Raw genomic sequence first — 27,882 nt, forward strand, 5'->3', positions numbered from 1 at the left:
TGTGACCTGTTCTGTCTAACAAGTTCATCAGTGACCTGCAGGACACACTTCTCCTCACAGTGGTAGATGACACCTAATTGGACAGAACAGTCATATGCTTGAGGGTTGCCATTCAGAGGGACCTTAGCAGGCAGGAGAAATGGGCTGTCAGGCCCTGCACCTGGGGTAGACCAACACCCTGCAGCAATACAGGCTGGGGAGTCCCTGGCTTGGCAGCAGCTCTGCAGAAAAGGACCCGGGAGTCTTTGTGGGCAGCGAGCCGAACGTGAGCCAGCAGCGTGCCATGGCAGCAATGGAGGCCGCAGCTCCCTGGGTTGCATGAACAGGAGCAAAGCCAGAAGATTGAGGGAAGTGATTATCCCCCTCTACTCAGCACCTGTTAGAGCACATCTAGATTCTGCATCCATTTAAGCCTCCTGTAGAAGAATGCTGCTGATCAGCTGTGAGTTCAGTGGCAGACCCCCAAAGTGGTCAGGGGCCGGAGCACTTGCCTTGTGAGGAGAGGCTGAGGGAATGGGGTTTGTTCTGCCTGGAGAAGGGAAGACTTTTGGGGGCACTCATAGCAGCTTCCCAGCTCAAGGTTAGCACTGATAAAGAATCAGGTTTTTACAGAGATTCATGGCCTGAGAATGAGAGGCAATGGCTATAAGCTGACACAAGTGTAGTTAAAATTGGATATAAGGGAGAAAAATCAATGAGGGGAATGAAGCATTTGAAGAAGGGTCCAGAGAGGTTAGTGACTCTCTGTTCTTGGAAGCTTTCAGGATGCTGTTGGACAAAGCCCTGAGGAACTTAGTGTGAATTCAGTGTTGATCCCGACATGACTAGGAGGTCGGACTAGAGACCTCCAACCTCCTTTCCAACCTGAATGGTATGGTCATTCTGTCATGTCTGGCAATAGCTACTGCGATTCTTGCAGCCATGAATTCCTTTTCTACATGTGGGTTAGCACCAAACATGTCATTCCCAGAGCCAGCCTCTCCTAGTGGTGTGAGGTTGCCTCTTGGGCCTGAAAGGCTTGAAGTTCAAAGTTTAATTATGAATGACTGCTTGTCCAGAATGGGCCCTCCTTACAGTCTACAACACCTGCACATTACAACATGATGCCAAATGAGTGGGCCTTGAAAGACTTGGGGATTTGGCTAACAGAAACCTCATGACATTGTACAAGGAGAAGTGGCAGGTCCTGCATCGGAGGGTAGAATAGCCCATGCCTCAGGACAGGCTGGGACCTGACTGGTAGAGGAGTGACCCTGAGGAGAAGGGCCTGGACCTTACGAGAGGTGCCATATGAGCCAGTGGTGCATGCTCACCACAAATCAGGCCAGCTTCACATGGGGCTGCATTAGGAAGCGAGTGGCCACCCGGACAAGGTGAATTAATATCCCCCTCGACTCAGCACTGGTGTGGCCACATCTGGAATAGTGTGTTCCAGTGTGGGAATGCCAGTGCTGGAGGAATGGAGAGGAAGTGGAGAGAGTCCAGAGGAGGTCTGCCAAGATGGGGTTAGGGGCCTAAACCACATGGCCTATATGGAGAAGCTGAGGGACCTGCACTTCTTTAGCCTGGTGAAGTGGAGACTAAGGGCAGTAGTGTAGTAGCCCGTGACTGCTCGAAAGGTGGTTCCAGAGAAGATGGAGCTTTTCTTGGCAGTGGGAAACAGCATGAGAAGGGGAAAGAGGCACAAACTGCAGCTTGACAGGTTCCGACTGGACTTCGGGAAAAGAAAATGTCACTTGAAGGGTAGTGCCGTGGTGCTACAGATCATCCAGAGGGAGTCTGTGATCAGGCCCTGGCTTTGCATTTCAAGGAAGGGTGGAGAGGCATCAGTAAAAGTGGGGAGATCCTAGGGTGAGATCAAGGTGGGGAAGCAGGCTGGGTGTCTGTAGTCTGCAGGGAAACAGGCAGAGGATTAGGACAACACAGGACAGCCTGTGGTGGAGACAACAAAGGGCACTGCCAAGGCTGAAAGCCTCCAAAGGTCTTTGTCCCCCTGGCTATGGCTGTTGTCTCTACCACCCAGGCCTAGGAGAAGATGCTGTTTCCGTAAAGCATGGTGGCCTCAATGCCTCCTCATCCCCGGGGAGTTCAGGAGGTGCCATATTGTTGTCCTGCACTTGGCACTGCACACCCCCACTCTCACACTGCCCCCAGGAAGAGCCCTGAGCAAAGTGTGAGGGAAAGGATCACCCTACCCAGGGCTGGGTGTCAGTGGCCTGGCCATTCTGCTTGATAAAACACATCAAGGTTTACTTGGCATCAGAGCCACCTGCACATTGCCTTTGCCTACCTGCAGTCAGGGCCTCCAACTTTCTGCTCTCATCAGCCCCTGGGGAGCCTTCTTTGGTAAACAACCCTCAGTGGGACCCATTAACACTCCAAGAAACTTTGGGATTTACTTCTGACTTTAACTTCTTGAGAAGTTTGTTCAACTCCTCTCAGCATCTGTGGTTCATGGGCTCAACATCAAATATACCAGAGGTACCATTAAAATGCAGAAAGCCCTAACAAGGCATGTCACTCCCCATAATTTTCTTCAGTTCTTGGGTGGCTAATTGGAAAGGTTTCAGGAGTGTATTTACAAGAACAAGATTTCAATGAGCACCTGAAAAAAAAAGAAAAAAGGAAAGGTTTTCTGCTTCTTAAGTTTTAATTTCCAGCTTACAGAATAAGTGATATCCACATTCTCCAATTCATACTGACCCAGAGGGTCTCCTAATGAAGTCTGGACATATAGGAAAAGCAGTATTTTCAATATGAAACCTGTATGGACAACCTTCCTCCTCACCTCCCCAACCCTGCCATTTCTCTCATCAGCCACTGGGGACTTACCTCACTCCTGTTAAAATCTAACCTTTTTCCACTCTAGTTTGTAGCTGAATGTTACAGCTCCTACGCACCAATTCTCACCTGCTTTCCTTAGAGAAATAGTTGCAGACAAAGGAGGATTTTTCTTAACTGCAAGCAAACAAAAATAACATATGATACAGTTTAATAAAAAGTCAAATACACTCCTCAGCTGTATGTTAAATCCAAGCGCCCCCAGTGAGGTCCACTTTCCACAAGACATAACCTTCCCTGAAATGTTTTTGACAGATAGATAGGAAATGATAAATGGAAGCACAGCTAAGGAGCTGGCTAAGGAGACAGTAAGACTCCTGAAAGATGAGGCAAGCTTCAGACTCCCTGAAGCTCAGAGCAGCAACTGGAGAGTTGAGAGGTATCTGAATGGATAAAGAGTAAGGGGAGGAGAAAAACTGGAAAGAAATGGAAAGTGCATATGTCCAGATAGTCCGATGCAAAGATGACTTCAGAAATAGTCAGTTTAATCAGGACATGACGATATGTGAGAGATTACTGAGACCATATCCACAGCATAGCAGACAGAGCAGTGGTAACACAAGTTGACAGGGACAGATCAATATTTCTTTGCCTGAGATTAATATCCTTCCTGAAAATTTGCACTATTTCATCATGGGATGATGAAAGCATGTTCATATTTTTTAAAATGTTGAAAACAGTTCTTCACCTTTTCTGGCAGAGCTCACGTGTCTAACCATAAGCATCTAGGGACATTTGGTGTTAAAGAATATTGGACTGAAGCTGCCTAGAGCTGATCACTTAGCATAACTTGCTTAGCAATAGCAGCTAAATTTGCTGAAGCCTTAGGCTGCAAGCTGTGAACTTTCTCCTAGATATCACCTGGTTATGGGAAAGAGGGCCCCAGAGCTGGTTCAAGCTAGAAAGATAAAGAAGTTACAACCGAGAGCAGAAGCTGCAACCTTGAAAATAGGATAAGAAGCAGCCTGCCTAGAGACAATGAAGGAGCCCAATGAAGAAGGGGAAGACCCCAGATCTGAGGGGTGGGGAACTTAGATTGTAAGGGTATAATTGCCCAAGAATTTCTTTGTTCAGGGTCCCTCTTCGGAGGCACCCAGCTCGAGCTGTAATTATTGCATGTGTGTCATTAAAATTTATTTTGTTCCAATTTGACTTCAAACTTCTGCCTCAGCGGGAACCTAGGATCGGACCCTGTTATGGTGGCTGGTGAGCTTAATTTTCCATAACAGCTCTCGCTGCTGCCCATGGGGAGAGGCACACAACCAGACAACAATGCCTGCAGTCCAGGTCACGACTGATTTCAGATCCCTCCTGCTGGCAATAGCGTATCCTGTCATATTCACTCGGCACAGACAATATCATGCCTAGGACTAGCCCCCACGACACCTCCTCAGGCCCTGGCTGCACAAACATTCACAAAGAGAAAAGAATGGATGAAAAAACACACACAGTAACAATGATTTAGGAGAAGCAGCAGAGTTTTCCAAAGTACATGACACCTAAGAACAATAAGGCATATTAATTACATGAATAATGGGTAACTCCTGTTTTTGTCTTCCTTCCCTGACTCTGGCCAGGGTCCTTCATGCTTGGCTCAATGCTGAGGAAAGAACAGGCACAACAGGGTTGCGCAGCCACAGGCAAGTCTCTCGCAGACCGAGTGCCCTGCACAGGGCCCTGACTCCCAACATTACCTTTCAGCTCCCAAAGTTCTCCCTTCCAAGCACCTCGCGGATCACCTCCCACAAAAACACGGGAAGAGTCTCTACAGCAGCAGCTACTGCCACTGCTGCAGCATCTCAGCAACCCCACACACCTCGCCCAGGCAACAACCCGCTCACACACAGCTACTTCTCCCACCACTGCATCTTCAGCCTCTCTCTCACAGGCCTTCCAGTAACACCCCCTTCCAGCACCCAAGGTTGCTGGTGTTACTAGCAACAGCATACTGCCCCGGCCTAGACGTAAAGCTTGCTGCCTTCCTCAAGGAAAGCAACACACTAAAGATCACCAAGCCATCTCAGATCATAAGCAAACATGTAAATCACTACCTCTGTAAGCTCCAGAAAAAGAAGAGTCCACCTAGGACAGGAAATAGAAAAGCAACTCAGACACTCACTGAAATAACATCCTGCTAAAGCAGGGCTCAGGATCTAGGTCTTTCAGTAAGTCGCAGCTGCACACTTCCTCACCAGGCACAAGGCAACAGTCAGGTGAAAGATTTCGTCAGCTGATGCAAAGATGGAGTCTTGCAAGTAGTTCTGCTTCACGAACAGAGACTGAAAGCGGTTTCTAAGTTTTCTTCTAGTTGCTTTCAAAAAGACTAGGCAACACTGTAAGGATTCTTCAATGTGTTCAATAAAAAAAATCACCTCTTTTCCTTTCTTTTGCTCCCAAACCCAGGCGGTACCATCACTACTGGACCATCTCCCTTTTGTGTCAGGTGCACAAAAACTTCCTACAACAGAACTGAGATTCTTAACTGCACCTTTCACTGAACACATTCTCCTTCAGCATGGTCTGGAATTTCAGAAGGTTAAACTCAAGCAGGCAAAACATTTCTGTATCCTCCAGCTCAACTTTTAGCAAGACAGAAGTTTCCGCCGAGCTGTCTTCAGTCACAGCTTGCCAGCACCAACCTTCCAGCAGAGAGAAAGAACAAGTCAACATTCCCAATGTGACATTCAGAGAGAACTACAGTTTAGATACCTGGCGACAGTAACAATACCTGCTCTTAAACAGAAGCACATCCTGCTCCAGCTGCAGGAGAGTGCTCACCATCCATGAGGCTCTTGTTCTGTCCGTCTTTATCAAGCACTTGCGGGGTCAGAAGTAGTTTGATCACACTGGAAGATCCATTTTCTCTTCATAATTCAGAAATGAATGGGGAAAGCTTGGATTTGCTAAAGCAGCCAGAGCCAGGGAACATGAATGGACAGGAGGCAGAAGCGAGGAAAAAAAAAAATCAATCTATGCTTAGATACCTCTGTCTCCAACAGCAATGCAGACCTCCATGAGAGAGTTACGCTCTGGCTTTACCATTTAGGTTCAACCAAAGGCCTGGGAGACAGGAATGAGGACACTGGTGTCGAGGAATATTGGAAACGAACTGGAAAAATGGGCCCTAACATGTAAATCCTTTGAAAACGCTCTCCATGCAAGGGTGAACTGAAGTCTGTCTCCTTGGTCTAGCGAGGACAGTGCCCATTTGTGGCATCCTTTTACTTTCCTCCTTAGCAACTGCAGGAAGCAAGGAAGCTATCAAAAAAGCACTCGAACTCTGCAAAGACTCGCATAAGCTCAGGCCCTGCTCTTTTCACAGCCCTCGTTTCTCCCCATACCTGGACCTGACACCTTGCTAATGTTCATAACTGAAAGCTGAAGAAAAACAAGTCCAATTTTTACAGGGTAACCAAGAAAACTGAATGCTGCACTTCCCCAGCACAGCACAACAGCAGCTCAGGCCTATCGACTTCCCCCACCACTTTCCCCACCCGCACCCAGAGCGTTGCAGCTTCCCACCGCGGGAGGACACCGGGGCAGCAGGAGCACAGAAAGCAGCTTCTCTGCTCCTCTCCCTCCTCACCTGCTGCCTGCGGTTTCACTAGTGATGGAGCTCGCACAGCTCAGGGCTCCTCTGCACCTGCCGGGCGGCAGCGCGGGCTGGAAACACCCCTCTGTGTCCCCGGGGTGCTCGCAGGCAGCACCTGCCCCCACCCGCAGCGCAGACCTTTCTCTCTCGCCCCGTCCAGGCCCATCCCGTCCTGTCCCCTGGCGCAGACTCGCCCAGGCCCCGGGGCAGAGCGGGGCCCTGTGGCAGCAGCGCCCTGGCGGCAGCGTTTCCCCGCCGACGCTCCCCTGCAGCACAACTCCCGCAGCCCAGGGCCAGCCTGGCGCCGCTCCCCCTCGCTCACCGCCCTCCGCCCCGGCCCCGGCCCCGGCCCCGGCCCCGGCCGGCAGCAGCCGCCGCATGCTCCGCGCACACGAGCACACGCCGGGCCGCAGCGTCGCTCCGGGCTCCCTGCGCAGCAGCCGCCAACACCCGCCGCTGCCGCAGCTGCTTCTCCGCGGCCTCGAGAGCGGCGCCGCGGCGGGGCCCGGCGGGGGCGGGGCCGGCGGCACCAGGGGTGGTGGCCATGGACACACAGGCCCCGCCCCCACAGGGCCGGAAGTGTCGCCTCCTCCCACAGAGCATGCGCACTGGCGCAGAGGAGGGCGGCGAGGGGCGGGGCGGGGCCGGCGCTGCCCGGGCCCTGCGGGGAGGGAGGGAGAGGGCGAGAGGCGGCTGGTGCCACGCGGGGCAGCGTCTCTCGGTGCGGGGCCGCCCGGAGCCTCGAGCTGCAGCGCCGGGAGCTGCCGTGCCAGGGCCGAGGGCCGAGGGCCGCAGGCTGGGCAGAGCGAGTGGCTGTGTGTGCAAGGGGGCAGCCGGAGGCACTGCGGCCCGGTGTGTGCGAGCAGCTGCTGGGGAAGGCGCGGCCCGGCCTGGGCCGCCTCCGGCCCCGTGGGAGCCCCCGGCTCTTGGGCCCCTTCTCCTGTCAGGCCAGTGACGGCACCAGCTGGGTTTGGGAATGTAACAGTGGAAACGGAATGATTTTTTGGAAAAAAGACCAAAGTACCCTTCCAGTGTCTCCTATTCTTTTTGAAAGGACATAGAAAAAAACCCTTAGAAACTGCTTTCATTCTCTGTTCCTGAAGTAGAAGTTTTCCCAAGACTTCCTCTTTGCCTTAGCTGATCTAATACTTTGCCTCTTGCCTTCTGCTGAGTGGGGAAGTGTGCGGCTGAGAAGTTTTTACAGACCTAGTTGGTGAGCCCTGCTTTAAGATTAAGTTACTTAAGTGGGTGTATGAGTTGCTTTTCCATCTTTTATTTCCTCACCTCCTTAGACATTTCTACCCTAGATTTGAGTGTGTTCAAAGCAGAAGTCTGCGCAACACCTCTGACTTGTATTTTTGAGAGGGTGAAGAGGAGGGGGATGAAAACATCTGGAAAGTTCTTCAGAAGAACTTCTCCAAGGCTTCTCCAAAGCTTTTCTGAGTGCTTCATCCGTCCCTTTTGTACAGCAGGATTGGACAGGGCACTGAGCACCATCCCCATGTGCTGACAAGTCACCAGCCTGTCCAGCTACCAGCCTCATAATTCTTCTCTTCCTTTGTGATTTCAGGGAGTGAGGGTTATTCGGCTTGGGACCTTTGGTGTTGTAACTGAACAAGTTGGTGTTGGGAAGCATGGTTTCCTGACTGTTCACAGACCCGTGTTCCGTCTTTCGAAGACTATTGCAGAGGTTCACGGCCTCACCTATGATAAGGCCTATGCTCCTGGTAAGAAGACAGGCTGAAAGTTTTGCTTTGCCTTAGGACATCTTTGGGGTGTGCATAACTGCTGTTCAGCGGTGACTGTTAGAAACCTAGAATTGCTTCCCCAGGTCCTGAGAACAGCTTCAATTTTAAGTTATAATGTCATCATAATGCACATTACAATTCTACTCCCTCTCTCCCTGACTTGTTTAACAGCTGGCTACATGCCAGATGTATTGGTGCTGCTGCTTCTCATCAGATTGATTTAAAAACATTGGTCCATGTTTATGCCACACTGGAGCTTGTAAAGTTGAATAAGGGCATTCATGCTGGCTCTTCCATTCTCCTTCTACTTTGAAGTAGGTCAAAGGCAGCTGTAGAGAGCTTTGAAATGGAAATGGGGACAATAGTATGTATGAAAACCCATCAGAGGCCATCTTTGCTGTGATTGCTGGTCATCCCTGTGAGCCCTGCATCTGTAGTGGATATTGGTGATGCCTGTGGGGCAGCAGGAGCTCCGAGCTGTGTTTGGGGTGTGTCTTTCCTTTGAAAGGACTCACTGTCTTCTCTGTGATGTCAACATCAGTGTGGCGCTTCTTGGAGCTGGGCCGCTGGCACCAAAAGCAGGGATGTTTGCTGTGCAGTTCTGAGGGTGCTGGGGGTGGCTGGAAGGATCTGAAGGGGTGTAGTGCAGTGCTTGTGTTTTCCTTCTTTCTTTCACCATGTGATGTGGCACAGCTAAATGTCTCCCAACCTGGAATGCACGGAGTGTGAGCACAAGTACCTGGCACCCACTCCACCCTCTTGGGAACTGGTCCCCTTTCTCCTCTCCTTGTCCTGCCATCGTGCCCCATGTTCATAGGAGATGGCCAGGCCCTTTCTTTCAATCTCTGTAGGGAAGAAAGCATTGCTGTACACTTGGCACATGTGGTTGTAGAGTGCTTTGAACTTCTCCTAGGGAGAGATGACATGGGATTCCTTCAGGAGCTTTACCAGATGTTAAAGAAGACAGCTCTGTAGCAGTGTCTTGCTTGAAGACCTCAAAGCTGCCAATGCTCTGTTTTAGCCTGCTCCGCTAGTGACTTTGTTCCTCTTTTTCTGCTTCCTAGGTCATAAGCTCTCCGAGCCCCTGAAGTATGCTCGCATAGCCTCAGACATCTCTGTTCCTCGGAAAACAGTGGAGGCTTGCATAGAAGAGACCACGCATCTTTTCTCCCGCTGCCTGGAGAGTGGGAAGAATGTTGCCCTTGTGTTGAAGGACATTGGCATGCTTGTTATTCAAGGAGTAGATGTGAAAATGAGATTTTACAGAGACTTTCTGAGAAGGCTGAATGGGACGGAGCAGCTGATAGAAGTTCTTCTTGGGGTAAGTTTTCCATTTCTCCAGCACTACTTGCAGTCCTTTTTTAAAACACAAGTGACTGCAGTTCTATTAGCCTGCCATGACCTGTTTAAGGACATGGACAGTCCTGGCCTAGAGTAATGTCAGCTCCCTGGACAGTTTGTCTTGAGCATTCAGAGGATTTGGCAACAAGGACGACCCTGGGAATAGCTGTGCTGGGTCCACCCAAAGATTCATCCAGCCCGGGAGCCTGTTTCCATGTGCTGAGGGAAAAAAGTCCAAGGAAAGGGCAGGTCTTGTGTGTTTTTTCCAGGTAGACTTCCCTCCTTCCAGAAAGCCATGGTTTAGTGCCCTTTAGTGATGACATTTGAACCCATGTGTCCTTTGGCTGTGCCTGGGATGGTAAGGCAGTGAGTTCAGCATTTTGCCCTTAAGCTGTGTAACAATATTTCTGTGTGTCCCTTTGGAAGCTCAGCCTGATCCCTTCATGGGACGCCCTTGAGCTCTGGTGTGGTGAGGAATAGTAATGGATCCCTCCTCCCCTTGCCTGGACCAGTGGGGATGTCAGACATCGCTGTGAAATCTCTGTTGACCTCAGTCCTCTCTCTTTGCAGCTGGAGGGCCTGAGTGTGTTTCATCTCTCCCAAATGGCAGCTGGTCAGAATATTTATCACCCTCATGCTCTTGCTCTGTAGCGTTTCTAGGTCTGTGTCTGTGTAGGTTTGTTTTTGCAGGGATCATTGCTGACCCCAGTCTCTGGGCAGGAAGCAGAGGCCCAGGCAGACAAAGGCCCATATTGGACCAGCCCCCTGTTGCTGCTGTTGCTGTGTTGGTCTAGTTGTGCTGACCAGCTCTTCCCAGTGCCCTGGAGTGTCACCAGCATGAAGGGGGTCTTTCTGTCCTAATGTGTGCATTTCCTCGCAGTGAGTGTGTCCCAGAGAGAATCGTTTGAGCCCAATGTCTTTCCCCAGGTCTCTAGTGCAGCCCTGTCCTTCAGCCTGGTCTTTCAGGCACAGCTGGAAAGGTGAGATGTGAAAGCAGGCTGAGGTGAGCCCCTCGAGGGTTAAGGCAGAGATGCAAGCAGGCTGTAGGCCAGCGCTGCTTCCCAGCTCTGTCTCTTCCTTCTGTCCTAGTGCGTGGTGTCTTTTCAGTCCATTCTCTGGGGCAGGGCCTTTTCTCCAGCCTTTGTTGCAGTGGGTCCCAGAGCAGCTGCCCCTTGAACACACCCCAGAGGTTTGGCCTTCCCAGTTGTTACCCGCTTTGCCTCTCCATTCCTCTATGGTGCAGAGGCAGTTGTCTGAATGTTAGGAGAGACTGTGGGGTTAACCCCACATCAAGCCGGCAGGGAAAACGCAGCCGCCAGGAATCCCAGCTAGTGCAATGCCTTCTCCTGTGCTTGCCTCCATCAGCTTCTGCATTAGGAAAGACCTAGTCTCCTGACTGAGTCTCTGGATTCTCAGCCTTGCAAAAAGCCTGACACTGTTCTTACCCTTTCTCATTTATTTCCCTCCAGCTTCTGTGCTTCATAACTGAGGGGCTGTTGAGAGGAGTGGAGAAATTCAGCATTTCAGTGAGGCAGCTTCTTCTCTGAGCAGTGGAAAAGTTCGCTGCCCTTGTGAGCACTTTGATAATTTTCTTGGCATCACCTCACACGTGTCTGTCACCTTGCAGATGCCAGAGATGAGGGATTCAGTCCTCTCAGGCACCAAAACCGCTGCTTCTCAGACCCATTCTGGTCAGGTCATCATCTTTCCTGAGTGAGTATGTTTGCTTCTTAGCCCCTGGGTGGCCAAGCGAGCAGCTTCTCACGGCATGTTTGGTAGCATTGTGTTGCCAGTGCTTGTGAGGGCTGCTCAGAAACTCATCTGAGAGTAACTCTTTGAAATGTGCATCAAAGTGCAGGTCCCTACTAGTTGCTGGCTTGGGACATTTTCATGTCTTCTGTGAGACCTGCATGAATCAAATGTGTCCTGAATGTGTTTTCTGGGGTCAAAAGTTTTTTTGTGGGAGGCCTATCTAGGCCAAAGTGAAGGCTGTGCCCAGGGGGGTTTGGCGAGCTTTGTCCTGGCTCCCATCATGCTCAGCATTTTGTTCCATTACTTGTCTGGGAGATGGAGGTTCCTTTTTACAGATGGATGGACATGAGCTTGGGAGGACCTGCAAGTGATTTGGAGGGTGAGATGGGAATTAGAAATGGTGCTGGAAAGCTGTAGGAAAGGAGACTATTGTGTTCTGCCTGGACATGAACATTGAACGGGAGATGGGAGATGGTCCCAATGGCAGCACAGAGGATCTGGGTTAAAATGAGCTTTCTCATAGGAAGACTAGGAAAGCTCTCAAAGGGCCTGATGAGGAAGCTCATGCCCCTCCAGGTGCTGGAGGTCTTCACGATGTCACTCAGCTTGCTACTGCACTCCTCCAGCATCTGGCATATTCTTCATATTCTGCTTTGGAAAAAGATGGACTTCCCAGTAGCTCCCAAATGCCCCTGCGTCCCCATTATTCACCCAAGGGGCAAAGGAAGTGTGGTGCCCTCCCTTTAGACTGGTGTCTTTTTCCTGTTTCCAGGTACAAGTTTGAGAGTACAGCTAGAAAACCACCCGTGGCACCTGTGAAGCCGACATGGGAACAAGAGATGGGAAAAGATGAGTCCAGTGGCAAGAAAGGTAATGAAGCAGCTGGTTCCTGGCAGGGGTTTGTGTCTTCTCCCTCTGCCCTCTTTGGCAGGGCATTGGAGCCAAGGTGACAGTGGGATGGCTCAGGTAGCATGAGGCACTAGAGGTGATGCTGCTTACCCAATCTGGGAAATCTCAAGTGACTCCTGAGGGAACAAGACCTTGGGGCAGCCCAACACTCCCACCTGCAGCTGATACCTCCAAGTTAAACTTTCCCCCATTTCCACAGGACTCAGTGCCCTGGCGTGCACTGCAAACTGCTCTTCCACTTGAGGCGTTGGTGCAGAAGGGAGGCAAACTTGAGGACTATCCTTGGGCAATGTGAATCCTAAATTGTGCCTGGAGCTGTAGGTAATGGAGGGGCTGAGCTATTTCATGGAATCAGTGTGTTTTCAACTGATGGGAAGAGTCACCTTGAGTAGATGGTACAAAGTCTGGTAACCTATGCCAAGACTTCCTTTCATTTTCCAAGCAAGGAGTTCTTACCTTCCTTTCCGAATTTCTCATAAACATCCCCAAAACAGTGCCTTTGGGATGACTGTGTCACCAGAGGAACTGCAGGCATATGAGATCAGTAGACAGATCCAAGGATCTGCTCCCCTTGTGTGAAATTGTTGCCCCCAGAGAGACTCTGTTCATTCACCAGTACATCTCAGCAAGCCTCCTTTTTCATAATGTGACTAGGATAGAACATGAAAGAACAGAAAAAACAGTACCACAAGAAATGATGTTGCACAGTAAAAACTAAAAGAAAGAGAGAAGCCAGTGTCTGGAAGGCCCAAAGACCACCCAGGAAAGAAGACATAAAAGGAATCAGCTGGAGGCCTCACAGTTTTATCACAGGCTTGATCAGATCTGCATATCCTTCCTTTTCAAAAGGTCTCTGCAATTCTATCCTGTGGTGTTTTCTTGTCTCCTGCTTACAGGAAATCTTCCTGCCCAGCGCCTCCTCTTGAGAGGGAGGCATCCTCCAGCCAAAATAACAGCTCCGACTATGCAGAAAGGAAAGGGGAAGAAAGCTGAGGGCAAAGTGCCTCATGGCAGGTGAGACCCTTGGAGGAATGGATGAGGGTGACCCTGGACCCTTGTGCTTGTTTGGGTGAGATGTTTCCTCTGGACACCAGGTTCATAGTAGCTCTGAATATCTTTTATCACGTGTCGCAGTGACTCCTGATCCCTTGATGGCAGGAATGCCTTTACACCCCTGCCCACTTTCTCCTTCTTTGACTCTGGGTGTCCAGGAACAATCAGTTTTCCATACCTAAACACGTGGTAGCTGAGGCCATCGAGCAGTGTTTAATACATTTGCGAGGATGGGGTAACTGTGTCTCTTAGAGGCTGTCTTTATAAAGGACCCTGCTGCTCTCCTTGCCGCATCAAGACAGAGCCTGTATCTGGGCATGCTGAGCATTCCTGCGGGCACATCATGCAGCCCTGGGCGTTTCAGCTGGGGGTGATCTCTGTCTCTGCCCAGCTTGTGAGTACAGGACGGAGACCGAACTCCCCCTGTGCTCGCACCACCTCCCCACAATGTGTATTTTCAGCGTGCTCCCAGGCATCCAAGGGAGCTCCTCAAGGAAGGTGGAGCGAGGCAGGAGGAAGGGCAGTGCTGAAGGCATGCCACCACCTGAGAAGCTGGTTACAAGAATCCAGAGGTGGCCAGGAGAAGTACGTGCTACTCAGTGAGGTCCTCCTTGTGCCATATGGACTTGTGGAAAAGCACAGTTCTATCGGCAGTGAGTATGAAAGACCCCTTCCTGCGTGTTCATTTGGCCGTTGACCGACCTTGTCTGAGCCTTGCTTTAAAAGGTGCAGGTCATGCTCTAGTTTTGCAATGCATTTGTCACTATTGCATCCTCAGGAAACACCTCAGAAGAACACTTCCCTTTTGGCCCTGTTTCTGGAGGGAATGTACCTGCTGGGCCTTTCAGGGATAGGGGATGGACAGTTTCTGTTTAGCTCAGTGATCATTTAGCTCATTGTTCTGAGCAAACATGTGATTTGCGGACCTGCCAGTATTAGCTTAGGGGCATAAGAGCACTGACAGGAAGGCTGAAGACAAGGGGCGGAAGGGAGGATGAGAAATGACCTTTGTGCACTGGAAAATACCAGATGCCAGTAATAATCTTTGCTGTTTCTTTTCTGTGGTCCTCCAGGTGAAATATCACTTCAGAGTAATGGGTGAGGGGATTCTTGTCTTTCCTCTGATCTGAAGCCCTGGGAAGGTTTCCCTTTCCTGTGCCTTTTGCTGAAGCAAGGCAAGTGAAGAGAGAAGAGCACTTCTGGAGAACTCATTTGAAGAAACCCCAGTGCTTCCTCTGGAGCTGTTTTCCAGAAGCATCTCTAAGAGGCAAGGAACCATGAGGAAGGGGGCTTGCAGTCCAAGTGAAGTCCTGGTGTTATTAAAGGCCCCTAGTTGGGCTGTCGGCTGTTGGGGAAGCTCAAGTGAGGCCATGAACACTGATGCTGAGAGTAAAAGCTGAGGTCCTAAGGGGTATTTGGGGTCATTTGATCTGACCTGCCAAACCTCCCAGTAGGGTTGCATTAAAAGTTCCTGCTCTGCCCATGGCAATTTCTTCCCCTCATTTGCGATGCTATGGGAGATGTCCGACTGAGATGGAGGGGTGAGTAGGCAGCCTGGCCCTTGCCCTCTGAGGGGCAGTGGGCCTGCGAGGGAGAAAGATTGAATTTGTGGAAAAGGATGGGATTTGTGTGCCAAGAGACAAAGCAGAGTGCAGAGCAGGGTCTGTCCTTGGCGTCCTGGCCCAGCAGATGTAGAGGGGGAAGCGCTGAATGCGAGTGGCAGGGAGGGGGCTGTTTAACCAGCTGCGCAGGGAGGAGGGACTTCAGTGTGAGAAAGAGCACAGAGGGACCTGTCTGGGACCCCTACTGAACATCCCTCTGCATCAGCTCCTTCCTGCTGAAAGGGCGCAAGGCAGGGCAGAAAGGCAGTGACTCCCCTGGGGTCTAGCAGGGAGGCTAAAAGCTGCCTGTAAAACCATGACTTCACAACAGCCCCAGATCAAAGACTGGCAGTCAGTTTTGCTCTCCAAATTTACTTTCTTCTTCTTTTTTTTTTTTAATATCTCCTGAACATTGCACACAGACTTGCTTTTGTGTTCTCTATCCCCTCAGTACCAGCTCACGGCACAAAAAAACCCCCTTTCCTTACCCAAATGTACTCACCCATCAGGCTGCCCTGCCCAGCCCAGCTGCAGCACTTTGCAGCCCCTGTCCCTGCACAGAGGGAGAAGCCCTGCTCCTGCAGCCCCACATGCTGCGTTGGCCATCTTGGCAGCTCTTGCTGCTGCTGAACCCTGCTCTCCCATCAGGAGCTCAGCTGCGACTGCGACCCAGGACATCCCTCTCTGTCTCCAGACTCAGCGTCTCTCCAGCCAAGAAGTCAGGCTAAGGATCAAGCACAGCCTGGATGGAGAGTACTGTCCTCTACCCCAATGTTGTGCTTGGGGTAGATGAAGGACTGACCCTGCCACAGGGTGGGGGATCTCTGGCAGAGCTGTCTGCACATCAGGCAGATGTGTGAATCGCTCCCATGTCCCCACACAGTCTCTGGAGCGGGCACTCAGCTGGGCTCTTTCCCTGCCCCATGGCACTGCACCCTCCCTTCTCCCCATTCAGCAATGAGATGTACAGGCAGGACCACCTGGCACTGACTCACACTCTTCCCTCTTCTGTCCTTCCCATCAGGCAAGGGGATGGGACAAGTCAGCTCAGCTCAGGGTCAACAGGACACATGTACATCCTCTGTGCTGCTCTCCAGCCTCTCTGGCCATCCCCCGTGGTCTAGAAAGGACGTCCCACATCAAGATGCATGTCCCAGCCAGCAGCAGATCTGCTGTCCCAGAGCTGGGACATGGTGACTGTGAGCAAAACCCAGGGTGCTGGGCAGCACAATCCCCCAGGCACCCCACCAACAGGGCAACGTCCCTGGGTGGGCTTGAACCACCAACCTTTCAGTTAACAGCTGAATGCGCTACCTGCTGCGCCACAGAGACCCCCACCTGGTGCTCTCCTGGGGCAGCTCCAGTGTCCAGTTCCCGGTGCTGTGGGAATGGGAATGTCCCTGATCCCAGGCACATCCCCAGCCCCAGGGAAGGGGACAGTGACATTTGCCCACTGCCAGGTGCTGGTGGGCAGAACAGTGCAGAGGGAGGCCTAATACCTAGGTGAGGGGCTGTGGGCAGCTCCCTGCCCAGGATTGGCTCTGCCTGCTTTCATGGCCCTTCCAATGCACACCCCAGGGTCAACTGGAGCTGTGGGCACATCACCCTGGGGAGGGCATTTCCCTCACCCCATTTGCTCCTGCTGCTGGCATCGAAGACAGGGGTGACACACACAGGAGTGCTGCACGGGGTGGCAGAGGTGACTCAGGGAAGGGGTTTGCTCCTCTCCATTGACCCTCCCTGGGAGGGCCAGAGTGTGGGAGCAGTGCCTGCAGCAAGAGTCTCCTCCTGCCCCCATCAACTGCAGAGATGTTGAAGGGGCAGCACTCCATGATGCAGCCCTGGTCCAGGACCAGTCCCAGCCGAGAGACAATCTCAACTTCCCTCATCCCAGCCTGTGGCCCAGCAGGAGGGTTCAAATACTGCTTTCTGCTGAGGCTCTCAGGGCACCAGGGGCCAAAGGGCTGTGCTTGTCAGGGGCACATCATGGGACAAGAGTACGTCCCACCCCTCAGCAGGCTCTTAGGGGATGTAGCTCAGTGAAGAGCACCTGCTTTGCATGCAGGAGGTCCTGGGTTCAATCCCCAGCATCTCCAGGGGAAGCTTTTGTCCTGAATCTCCATTCCCCCGCAATAAGGGTAAGGGCTGGGAACAGGGTACATTGCTCCTCTCCAGAATTTGCAGGCTTGCCCTCTGACAGGGTGTCATGTGGGAAGTGGAGTTCCCCATGTGGGAAGAGCCCAGGCAGATCATCAGAAAGCCTGCCCAGGTGAAATGACATCATTATGTCACTACTATTGCAACAACCTGATTGGCCAGCAGTAGGCAAACAGGCAGGAGCTGGGAGGTCATCAAGTGCATCTCAGGAGAGATGGCAGCCCTGTGAGACAAGAGTCAGTAGCATGCACAAAGGTGAGAGGAATGGATGCTGGCTGGGAGGTTATTTCAGCTGCAGCAGCAGGATTGCCCTGGGCAGGCAGACGGGCACTGTGAGGGCATCAGGCTCATCAGATGCACCTGACCACAGGAGGTGAGAGCTCAGCAGGAGGGGAGAGGGGAGGCAGGTGGAGGTGCCAGCTGGGACATCACTGGTGAATCACTGCTGTCCCAGCAGCTCCTGGCCAGCAGCAGGTGAGCAGGCACTGGGGTCACTGCAGGTGACAGGAGCTGATTCAGCAGCTGGGGAGGTGGGAGTGGGAGCAGGAGAGGGAGAGGCAGGCAAGAGCACAATGGCTGGTGTGTTGGTTGTGAGGTCACTTCCATTACACTTCCCTGATTGGCCAGCAGTGGGCAGGCAGCATTATGAGGTCATCAACAGCATCACAGAGTCTGCCCATCAGCAAGGAGAGCTTGGGAGGAAGCGGGAGGGAGGGAGGGACAGGTGAAGGTGACATTGGTGGCTTTGATTGTGAGGTGTCTCCTTTCACAGCAGCTGATTGGCCAGCAGCAGGTGGGCAGGACATGTGAGGTCATCAGGGGCATGACAAAGTCCTTGAGGTAGACATGAGAGCCTGGAGGGAGGAAGGAGGGAGAGGCAGATGATCATGACACTGCTGGCATAGAGACTGTGAGGTCACCTCTATGAGTGCAGCCTGATTGGTCAGCAGCAGGCAGGCAGGTGGGTGGGCGGGCACTGTGAGGTCATGAAGGGCAGGAGGAAGCCCCCAGGAGAGAGGAGAGCTCCTGAAGAGCGTAGGGGCAGGTAAATGTAAATGTAGCATGACTGGAAGCTGGTTTGTGAGGTCACTTCTACTGCAGCAACCTGATTGGGCAGCAAGCTGGCAGGCACTGTGAGGTCATGAAGCAGGTCAGAAAACCTTCCCCATGGAGAGGAGAGCTCAGGGGAGGGGAGAGGGAGAGATGAGTTAGAGCGATGTGTTGGATGTTTATTGTGAGGTCAATTCCTTGCATCAGCCGGATTGGCCATTAGCATGTAGGTCAGCAGGGAGGTGTTGTGAGGTCATCAAGAACATCAGAAAACTCCCCCGAGCTGAAAGGAGAGCTCAGGGAGAGGGGAGAGGGAAGGCAGGTAAAGGGGGACAACACTGGGATGAGGATGTCACTTCTTTTGCAGTGTGGTGAGATCTTTAGAACTGAAGTTATGCCTGTGATACAAGGATGACATTCAAATTTATCCGATATAGTCCTATATCAATGGGAGTGGATTGTGCATGTTCTGGAGTGGTTACATGGGACCACAGGTCAGCTGGACTATCAGAATTCATTGAAACAACCCGCCTGAGGGACTTCACCTGACCCAGGTGAAGATGCTATTGCAAGGACACTTATGACAGAGAATACCATCAACAGCTGGGCAGCAACCAAGCAATCTTGTTCAAGAGGTTTGGATTCCGCACATGAGCATTATCTAAGCAAAAGAGCCAAAGGAATTAGTGTTTTGTTTTTTTTTTTTAAACAAACACTTTGTCTATGAATGCCTGTGAAGCAAATGAATCATTTTGATCCATCCTGCAAGGTCCCCAGCACCAGGGCTCCATCCTGGAGAGGAGCCGAGATGTCCCCTGGGACATGCTGCTGCCCACAGAGGGTCAGTGCAGGTCCTGGGGCTGGAGGAGCTCCCAGCACAACATGGGGAAACGCTGCCATGAGAGAGGGTGCTGGTGACAGCCGCTGGCTCCCTCCTCTCCTGGAGGGCAGGGTCCTGCTGTTTGCAGCACTGCTGAGTTGCCGCTGGGAGGGGGGGGGGGGCGGAGGGAGGCCCAGCTTTGCCCTGCCCTGGCTGGGGAGATGGAGGGGGCTCACACAGCCCTACTGCCGGGCTGTTGCTTGGCTGCTAGGGCAGAGGAGAGCTGCCCCTCCTGGGACCCAGAGCTGAAACCCTCCTGTGAAGCAGAGCCAGCGCTGGGCAGCACTGGGGCTGGGGACGTTATCTTCTGCCTCCCTGAGAGAGGCACCAGACCCTGGGCAGAGACATCTGATTTTGTCTCCCGGCCTGATGGTGCCCGTTGCGGGGGAGAGGCGAGCTGTGCTAGGGCAGCTGGGCAGGGAGAGCTGACGGCAGTGGCGTGGTCCCATGCTTTCCTGTGTCTGCCAAGGCTGAAATCGGTAAATGAGTGGAGGATGGGTGCATAAGTGGTGGGGTGGGGGGATGACAAAAGGAAGGAAAGAGAAAAATGCAAGGGAAAAAGTAGGGAACAGGAAAGGAAATGAGCCAGGGTGAAGGCGGAGTGTGTTTTTGTGCGCTTGGTCTGAGCCCCGCTGCCCATCAGTGTGTGGCACGGGGAACCCATCAGGAAGAGCCAGCAGGGTGCGGAGACCCCCCCCCCCCCCCGGCTGGAGGAGGGAGGGCAGTTTGGGTGCCAGATGCTGCACAGCTGCTGAACCCTCCTCCCCACTCAGCTCCTGTGTGAGAAGTTTCTCACCTGTGGGTGCTGGGGCACAGTTGGTTAAAACCCGGCCTAGGACCAGGGATCCTCTCTTAGCTCCAATCAGCAACTGCTTTAGGAGTGGACATGAAATCTTCTCTCCATGGAAATATGCCCTTGTGAGCATCCTCAGAGATGGGCCTGTCCCAAGGCCGGGGGCTGAATCGTGACTTTGGGCTGGAGCCTGCATATTGTGGTGGTCCCTTCTCCAGCCCACTGCCCTCTCCCTCTTCTGCCTCCCACCCTGCTGAAGGAAATGTCCTCTCCTGTCACTGACTGCTCCCGTCCCCTGTGTCTGCACACGGATATTCCCCTGCACAGAGCCAAACTGGTGCCCCAGCTGAGGCAGCTCCTTCTTCTGCCCTTGCAGCCCATCAGCGGGAGGGCAGAGGGGTGGGGGTGGATGGGAGCAGGGGGGCGTCCCAGGGCTTCCCTGAGCCCTGCTGCCTCACAGCCCCTGCCAGGAAGGAGCCAGCTCTGGGCTGTGCCAGGAGTGCTCGGGGGTCCGTGAGGGCCACGGGAGCCAGGAGCAGCCCCTGGAAATGGGAGACCCTGTGGAGCCACAGGAGGGGAAATCCCAGCCCCTGGCACCTCAACAAGCTGCTCTGCACCATGTGCAGGGCCAGTGGGAAGCAGAGCTGCCTCCCAGCTGCTGTGGGGAGATGGTCCCCAGGCAATGAGCCCCTCTGGGGCTGGCTGGGGTGTTCAGGGCTCTGCTGTCACCTCCAGGCTCACTGCTGTGGGGCCACAGCCCAGGACCAACCCTGTCACTGCCTCTCGGTGGTGGCATCCGTGCCTGGGACCAGGGTGGTCCAGGCAGAGCCCCTGGGAAAAGAGCAAGCAGGGGCACTCCCGGGGTGAGGAGACTGGACCTCCCTGCCCAGAGGGGCATTATGGGACCCTGCAGAGAGACCCAGTTTGGCTGGAAGCTCTGTGTGTGGTTTGCAGGATGGAAATGTCTCTGCCAGCAGGAATATCCTCCAGCTGGACTGTTCACTATTCCCACACTCCAGGGTCCACGGGCACTTGCAGGCGCACAGCCTGTCTCAGAGCCCGCTGGTCCCAAGATGTGTCCCTTCCCCACTGCTGGTTCTTGGTGCTTCGCCCTCCCTGATCAGCCTTGGGGAGACACCCCGACACCTGGGGAGGGAAGCACCAGCTCTGGATCAAACTCCCAAATGGTTTTAATAAGAACAAATACCAATGCATGGCATAGAAGTAGACAAATAAAAATAGACAAAATGCCCAGCTCTTTCTGCTGCCAGTGGGAGAAGGGAGACTGGTCTCTGGCACTCATGGCTCTCCCAGCTGCACAGACCTCTCTTCTGTCTCGGGTGCACCCAACCACATGGCAGGGGAGGCCTCTCCTGGCCCTGGGCTCAGGGACCTTTGGGCACCAGGGTCCAGTCTCTCAGCCTTGGTGTCCTCATGGGGATGTGTCAGAGTTGCCTCTTCAGCATCATCGTACCCCGTGTCTGTGGGGAGCAGGGATGGGGCGTCTCTCTTGGCTCCTGGGGCCCCATCACTTCTCCAGGAGTGCAGGCTCCCCTCTCGAAGCAGCAAGGCCGGTGCATTGCAGTTGGCCCCATGCACGTGCCCCTCCTGGGCTGTAAATCCCCTTCCTCTCCCTCCTCTTACTGTCCCGAGATGTCCAGCCCCTTATCCCACCCCAGTTTCCCCACCAGGAAAACTCCTGGCGCAGGTTGCCTCCCTGTCCCAGGAGGTCGGGCTCTCAGTATGCAGTGACTCTCCAGGCACTGGGGACGGCACCCCAGGAGCCGGCAGCACTGCACTTCCCCCTCACCTCTCTGAGCCTCCCCAGGCCTGTTTCCCTCCTCTGCTTCCCTGGGCACTTCCCAGTCTCGCTGCCCAGGAACAACATCCTCCCCGGGGTCAGAGACTTCCCTGGCATCATCATAGCCGTCTGCTGGGTCACCTCTGGGCAGGACGGGGACATCTGAAAGGAGAGGGGAGCTGGTGGCAATGAGAAGAGCCCTCCTGCAGAGCGGAGGAAGGAAGGACGTGCAGGAATGAGGGGCTGAGACACTGGTGTTGGCAGGGCCACAGGAGACTCAGCATCCGTCCCACCTCCCCCCGGGGTTGTGGGAGTGTGCATATGGCAGTGGGGATCCCTCTTGCCCAGCCACAGGGTCGGCAGTGCTGGGATCTGCACCGGATCTGGCTATGGAGACTCCCTGTGTGCTCAGGGAGATGTCAGTGCCTCAGGGTGAGCTTGGGGCCTGCCGGAGGCAGGGACAGGTTGAGCCCAGGAAGTCCCACTGCGACCCCACAGGGCTCAGGGCTGCAGGCACCCAGCTCAGACGGGCATGTGAGACCCTCACATGCTCTGCATGGCTCTGGAGTCACTCCCGAGGGCGATTCCTCCCCACCCCAATGGTGACACTCAGTGACAACGCTGTTGGTCACACAGCTACAGGGAGGAGAGACCAACCCTTCCTCTGCCTCACCCTCCATTACCTGGTGCTGACCCAGGACCGTCCTCCTCCTCGCTGTCCCCAGGCTCGGGCTGCAGCTTGGTCAGGGACCCCTCCAAAGAGGAGCCTGGCGAGAGGAGCAGCGGGTGTTATTGGGGTGAGCCCTGCTGACCCTGCTCATGGCCAGCACTGCTGGGGACGGGGACCCACACAGCAGGGACTGCACGGGGAGGAGGGCTCGGGGCTCGTCCTGCTCCCATGGGACAAACCCCGTCTCAAAGGGCCTTTCGGAGCTGCCCTGGGACAGCCCCTTCCCTCACCCACCAGGTACAACCCTGGAGAGGCAGCCCGGCAGGCAGGGAGGAGCTGTGCCCTGGGCTGGGATGGGCAGAGCTGGTGGGGAGGAAGCTCCTCACTGGGCTGCTCTCCCCACAGACCCCATGGCCCAGCGCTATGGGGACCACTGGCATGGGGGCTGCCAAGGTCCCATCCTGGGTCAGGGCTGGGGGAAAGGGCCCTGCAGACATGCTCCCTCCAAAGTGGACCCACACCGACCTGAGCGACCGAACATCGCCTGCTTCTCCCATGTCAAGCTGTAGTCGATCTCCTGGTACACGGCCTCAGAAAAGGGCTCCAGAGACCTCCTGGAGCCTGGCGACAGAGGCAGGGTCGGCACAGGGACATGGAGACAGGAGACCAGACTCCGATGTGGTCACCCAGCCCTTCCCCCCAGACCAGACCAGCACTGACCCCACAGCTCAGCCCCACTGCTCTGGCCAGGCACCACTGCCACGTCCCCAGTGACAGCAACGTCCCTGTGGAGATGGTCTGGGACAACGTCACCCTCACCCTGTCCCTTCAGAGACAGTCCCATGCCCCTTTTGGCCCCGAGTCCAGTCCCTGGTCTGACCCTGGAGCAGCTCCCGCAGCTCCTCTCCCAGGGGAGCTCCCTGCTCTCTGCCAGATGGGTCCATAACACGGCCCTGCCCTGCCATGGGTGGGCAGGGCTGGACAGAGAGAACAGCCTGGGGACCGGACACCCGCACTGAGAGACCCCCTGCCCTGGGCTCCTCCTGGCATCGCTCCTGCCCCACAGCCTCCCCTCCAGCACTGCCCAGAGCACAGCCAGCAGCATCCTCAGATGTCTCCTGCTGCTCCTGTCTCCCCCAGCCCCTTGCTGCCATTTCTCTCCTCACCCATCACCATCTCCTCCTGCATCTGGACTCTCTCCTCCCCTGGTTGCTGCTGTCCCACAGCCTGACAGTGGAGGGGCAGGGAATAGGGCAGGAGGCAGCACCCCCACCCCAGCTCCATCTGTGCCCCTCACAGACACCCCACAGCACCCGCGGGGCTGCCAAGAGGCATCGCCCACCCTGGGACCGATGGGGAAGGACCCACCTCTGCGCTGAGTCCTGGCACTTCACACTTGCCCCACCAGGAGGGCCAGCAGCAGGCAGAGCAGGGCCCCCAGAATGATGCAGATGATGACAGGCACCAAGATTCTCCTGCTGTCCCTCGCACGGCCCTGGATGGGATCTGCATGGGCAGGGACATGGATGAGGCAGCCCCTGGCCTGGGGGAGGTGTGGGTCCAGGGACACCCCAGTCCTGACCCCCCCACACACACATGGCAGCAGGGGGTGGAGGCACAGGGTTAGGTCACAGGGCAGTTCCCACCCTGCTGGCTGAATCACAGCCCTCCCCAAAGACACCCGCTCCTATCCCAGGGCCTCCTCTCTGGGGCTTCACACCCCAGCACAGAGCCCCTTCCCTCGGGCTGCAGGTCACAACCTGGCCCCAGAGAGATCAACCCCAGGGAGGAGGGGAGGTTACCTGATCGAGGAGGTGACATTGTTGTCCTCGGTGCAGCTGCAGAGCAGAGAGAGAGATAGAGGGGTGTGTGTGTGTGTGTGTGTGTGTGCACGCGCACGGACATCCCCTTAAAGTCCCATCTGAACTGTCCTTCTCTGGGTCCCCATAACAGGCCCAGGGTCCTCTGCTCTGGGCCGTGGGGAGGACAGCACTGGCAGACCAGGGGATGCACTTACAGGGGTTGCAGGAGTCCCATGGGCAGAGGCCTGAGGACACCCAGCCCCACAACAGCTGCTCCCCACCTGACACCAGACACCTGACCTCCCCAGGGGCATCCTTGCTCTGAGGAGCTCAGGGGCCTTGTGAGGACACAGCTGGGGAAACATGTCCTGGAACAAGGGGACGAAGCACTGCCACTCACCGGAGCAATTCACAGCAGCATCTTCCTTGTGCTGGCAGGCACCGCTGTCCCCAGGCTGGGTGCAGCAGTCCCAGAGAGATCGCTCCGTCCCTCTGCACTCCACCCACTCCAGCCAGATGAGACCTGTCCCCTTCCCAAATGCAGCCTCCCCCAGGGCAGACACAGCAGGGCCACAGCCCAGCTGCCTGCAGGCAACCTCGGCATCCTTCATGTCCCAGGAGTCATCGCACACCGTCCCCCAGGAGCCGCGGTGCCAAACCTCCACTCTGCCTGAGCACCTGTCCTCTCCTCCCACAGCACGAATCTTCTCCATCTCTGGAAAACGCAGAACCCCCCGTGTCACTGGGGCAGCTGGGAGAGCCTGGCCAAGTGAGAAGGGCACATGGAGGAGCAGCTACCTGTGCAGTTCGTAGAGTTGGGGCATTTGGCCACCGGGGCTGGAGTGGCTTCTGGTCGTCTCCCTGCAGAAGGAAATGCTGCGGTGAAGGGGCTGCTTCATGGGAGTCATGTGGACAGGAGCAGGACTGACCTGTGCTTGAACCTCCCAGTGCCTCCTTGCTCATGGACACAGCTGGATCCCTGGTAATTCAGGGTAGAACAGCACAGCACTGAAGGCTTACCCCTGGCTGCTCACCCCCAAAGGCTCCCTGGTTAGCAGAGGAGCAGAAGGATGTTCCCAGAGGGCAGGCTTCTCTGAGCTCTGCTGCCAGCAGTGCCCTGCACACTGCCTGTTTCCTACATAACCCTCAGCCACCAGGACTGGTTTCACTCTCCCCCTTCCCGTTCCCTCAGCAAAACACAGCCATGAGCACGATGCTCTGCATGGACTTCCCAAGCTAAAAGGTGGTTGTCTGGGCCCTCTCTACGGGCAACAGAGAGCAACAGGCACCTCCAAGAGGTGTCCAAGGGGAGCTGGAGGAGACCCTGCCTGGAGGTGCCTCTGCCCCTCCTTGGGCTACACAGGGAACTCAGGACAGCTATTGCTGATGGACACGTGTCACTCTGAGAGATGAAGTCTTGTTTGTGTCACTGACAGCACAGTGGTCTGAAATGGAACGTAAAAGCCACTCCAAGCTCTTTCTCTGCATTGCACCTTCCTGAACAGGGAGCAGGACCTGCTGTGAGCCTTTGTGCCCAGGTGGCTCCAGCCTTACCACTGCAGATGATGCGAGTCTCTTCTCGTTGGTCATAACATGACTGCAGCTTCCAGGGAGCAGAGGGGCACTGCCAAAAGGAGCTGTTCATCTTCCCACACTCAACATGATCCAGCCATGTGGGGCCAGATATCCTGCCATACGGCAGGTCTGCTTCAAGGGACCCTTCATCTCCACAGCCCAGCTCTTTGCACACCAGGGACATGGTGTCAGGAGTCATTGAGTTGGAGCAAACACTCCCCCATGTCCCATTGTAGAAAACCTGCAGGTGCCCAGAGCAGCCGTCGCTCTTCTCCAGCCTCAGGGCCGTGAACTCTGGAAGGAAAGGCACAAAGTGGGGGGGAACAAGCTGGTCCTGGGGTGAGGAGAAGGAAACCTGAAGCATCCCTGAAAACCCCCCCGGTTATTCTATGGCATCCGTGGGCAGGAAGGCTTACTGCAAGGAGCAGGAACTCTTCTGGACACCCCAGGGCTCAGACAGGCAGAGGGCACTGCCAGCAAGTCACTGTTTCACCAAGGGAGCAGAGAGAAGTCCCCAACGTGCAGCACTACCCTCCCCTCTAAGCCCTGGGCACGTCTGTGCTCTCCCTATAACCCTGACAGTCCAGTGAGGACTGTGCACGGATGTCCCCAGGATGGGGGCAGGAAGGGGGCTCAGGGCAGCCAGGGGCAGGCTCGGCCATGCCCTGCTCTCCCTGCATCCCTACCTCCCCAAGCATCAGGCTCCCACCACTGCTCCCCACGCAGACCTGAGCAGACGACTCCTGCGTCCTCTTTGTGCATGCAGTCGTGCTGCCCCCAGGCCTCGGCAGGGCAGTCCCAGAGAGCAGCTTCACCCCCGGAGCAGTTCACCTCGTCCAGCCAGATCTTCCCAGAGCCTTTCCCGTAATGAGCAGAGCCGGGCGCCTCCATGGCCACCCCACAGCCCAGCTGGCGGCAAACAACGGTGGCGTCGGACAGGTCCCAGGAGTTGTCGCAGACGGTCCCCCAGGTGCCCTTGTAGTAGATCTCCACTCTCCCGGCACAGCGCCCTGCCCTGTTCACCAGCCAGACCCGCCGGCTCCCTGCAGCCGGGAGAAACCCCAGCTGTCAGCGGCTCCCAGCCCTGGGGAGCACAGTGTGTTGGGGACTGTCAGTGACTCACCTGAGCAAACCACTCCCACATCCTCCGCAATTCCTTCCGGCACTGCCTCAGGCAGGGAGGTGTTGCAGAGGGTCAGGTGAGTCTCCTTCCCTGCACACTGGACCCTTCTCAGCCCCACGGGGCCCGTCCCTCGCTCAGGCTTTGGCGGGTTGTAGGCTCGCTCTGCCTCTCCGCACTGGAGCTGTCGGCACTCCACGCTGGCATCGTTCACATCCCACTGGTCATCCAGGACTCTGACCCACGTCCCGTGCAGCAGCATCTCCACTCGCCCGTCACAGTGGCTCCCTCCGTCCACCAGCCGCAGGGATTCAGAGGATCCTGCTCGGAGACAGGCAAAATGACCTGGACCCTCTGTGACACCAGGGACCCCTGCACCCTGCCATGTGTCTCCCATTTCTGATGCCCTGGGACACCCGGGGACTCACCCATCTGTAGCCGGCTCACAGTGAGGAACTTGAGGATGGAAGTTTTCCAAATTTTTTTTTTCCTCCAGTCACTAAACCTTGCTGACTACAAATGTCATTTCTCAGGAAGGGACAGGGATGGGGAAGCATGGGAGGTGAGGGCAAATCCCAGAGCCACCAGACATGTCCTTAATGATGAATGTGGAGCAGCTTCAGCAGGAGGAAGCACTGGCCTGTGCAATGGCCTGGGTGACGGACAGGATGAGCACAAGCCTTGCTCCATCTCCATGCTGGGACTGGCCCCTGCTGAGACACCCAGGGGAGAACCCACACGTCCCTACCCCTCTGCATCCCTAGAGATCAGGGATGTGGAGCTTGTGTCCTGGGCAGGAAGCAGAAGCACGAGGGCCTTTCTTACAAAACAGGATGAGTTTGGGGTTCATACTGACAAGAAGCAAGGGCAAATCCCAGCCCCGCTCTGCAGCTCGGCCTCAGGGATTGCTCCTGCTGGACGCGCCCACAGCAGCCCCTGCAGGCGGTGGGATCAGGGTCTGCAGGGCTCTCTGTGGTCTGGGACGGGGCTGTGTGCCACAGGAGGGAGAGGAGGGTCCTTCACAGCTGCACTGAGTGGAGCTGTGTCCCACAGCCCTGTCCTGTGCCTGTGCTGCAGGAGGGCAGCAGAGGAGCCCAGGCCTGGCGGTGGTCTCCAGGGCCTGAACAAGTTGCCCTGGGGAGGCAGAGACCTGAGCAGGCAAAGCCCTTTGAACCCCTCCATGGGAAGCCAGGGTTT

General features: G+C 55.0%; 1 protein-coding gene across 1 annotated transcript in view; it reads right to left on the minus strand.

The window, feature by feature from the left end:
• The window catches only part of LOC136993803 (antigen WC1.1-like), a 350,141-nt gene extending 323,194 nt beyond the window's left edge, over positions 1 to 26,947 (minus strand). The window contains exons 1-3 of the mRNA XM_067308750.1: positions 26,807 to 26,947; positions 26,294 to 26,630; positions 25,545 to 25,859 (exon numbers count right to left, since the gene is read on the minus strand). Coding sequence (XP_067164851.1) covers positions 25,545 to 25,859; positions 26,294 to 26,630; positions 26,807 to 26,947 — 793 coding nt within the window. The remainder of the gene's footprint in view (positions 1 to 25,544; positions 25,860 to 26,293; positions 26,631 to 26,806) is intronic.
• Between the last annotated feature and the right edge of the window lie 935 nt (positions 26,948 to 27,882).

The sequence above is a fragment of the Apteryx mantelli genome, chromosome 20 (genome assembly GCF_036417845.1).
Source record: "Apteryx mantelli isolate bAptMan1 chromosome 20, bAptMan1.hap1, whole genome shotgun sequence".
Taxonomy (NCBI): Eukaryota; Metazoa; Chordata; class Aves; order Apterygiformes; family Apterygidae; genus Apteryx; species Apteryx mantelli.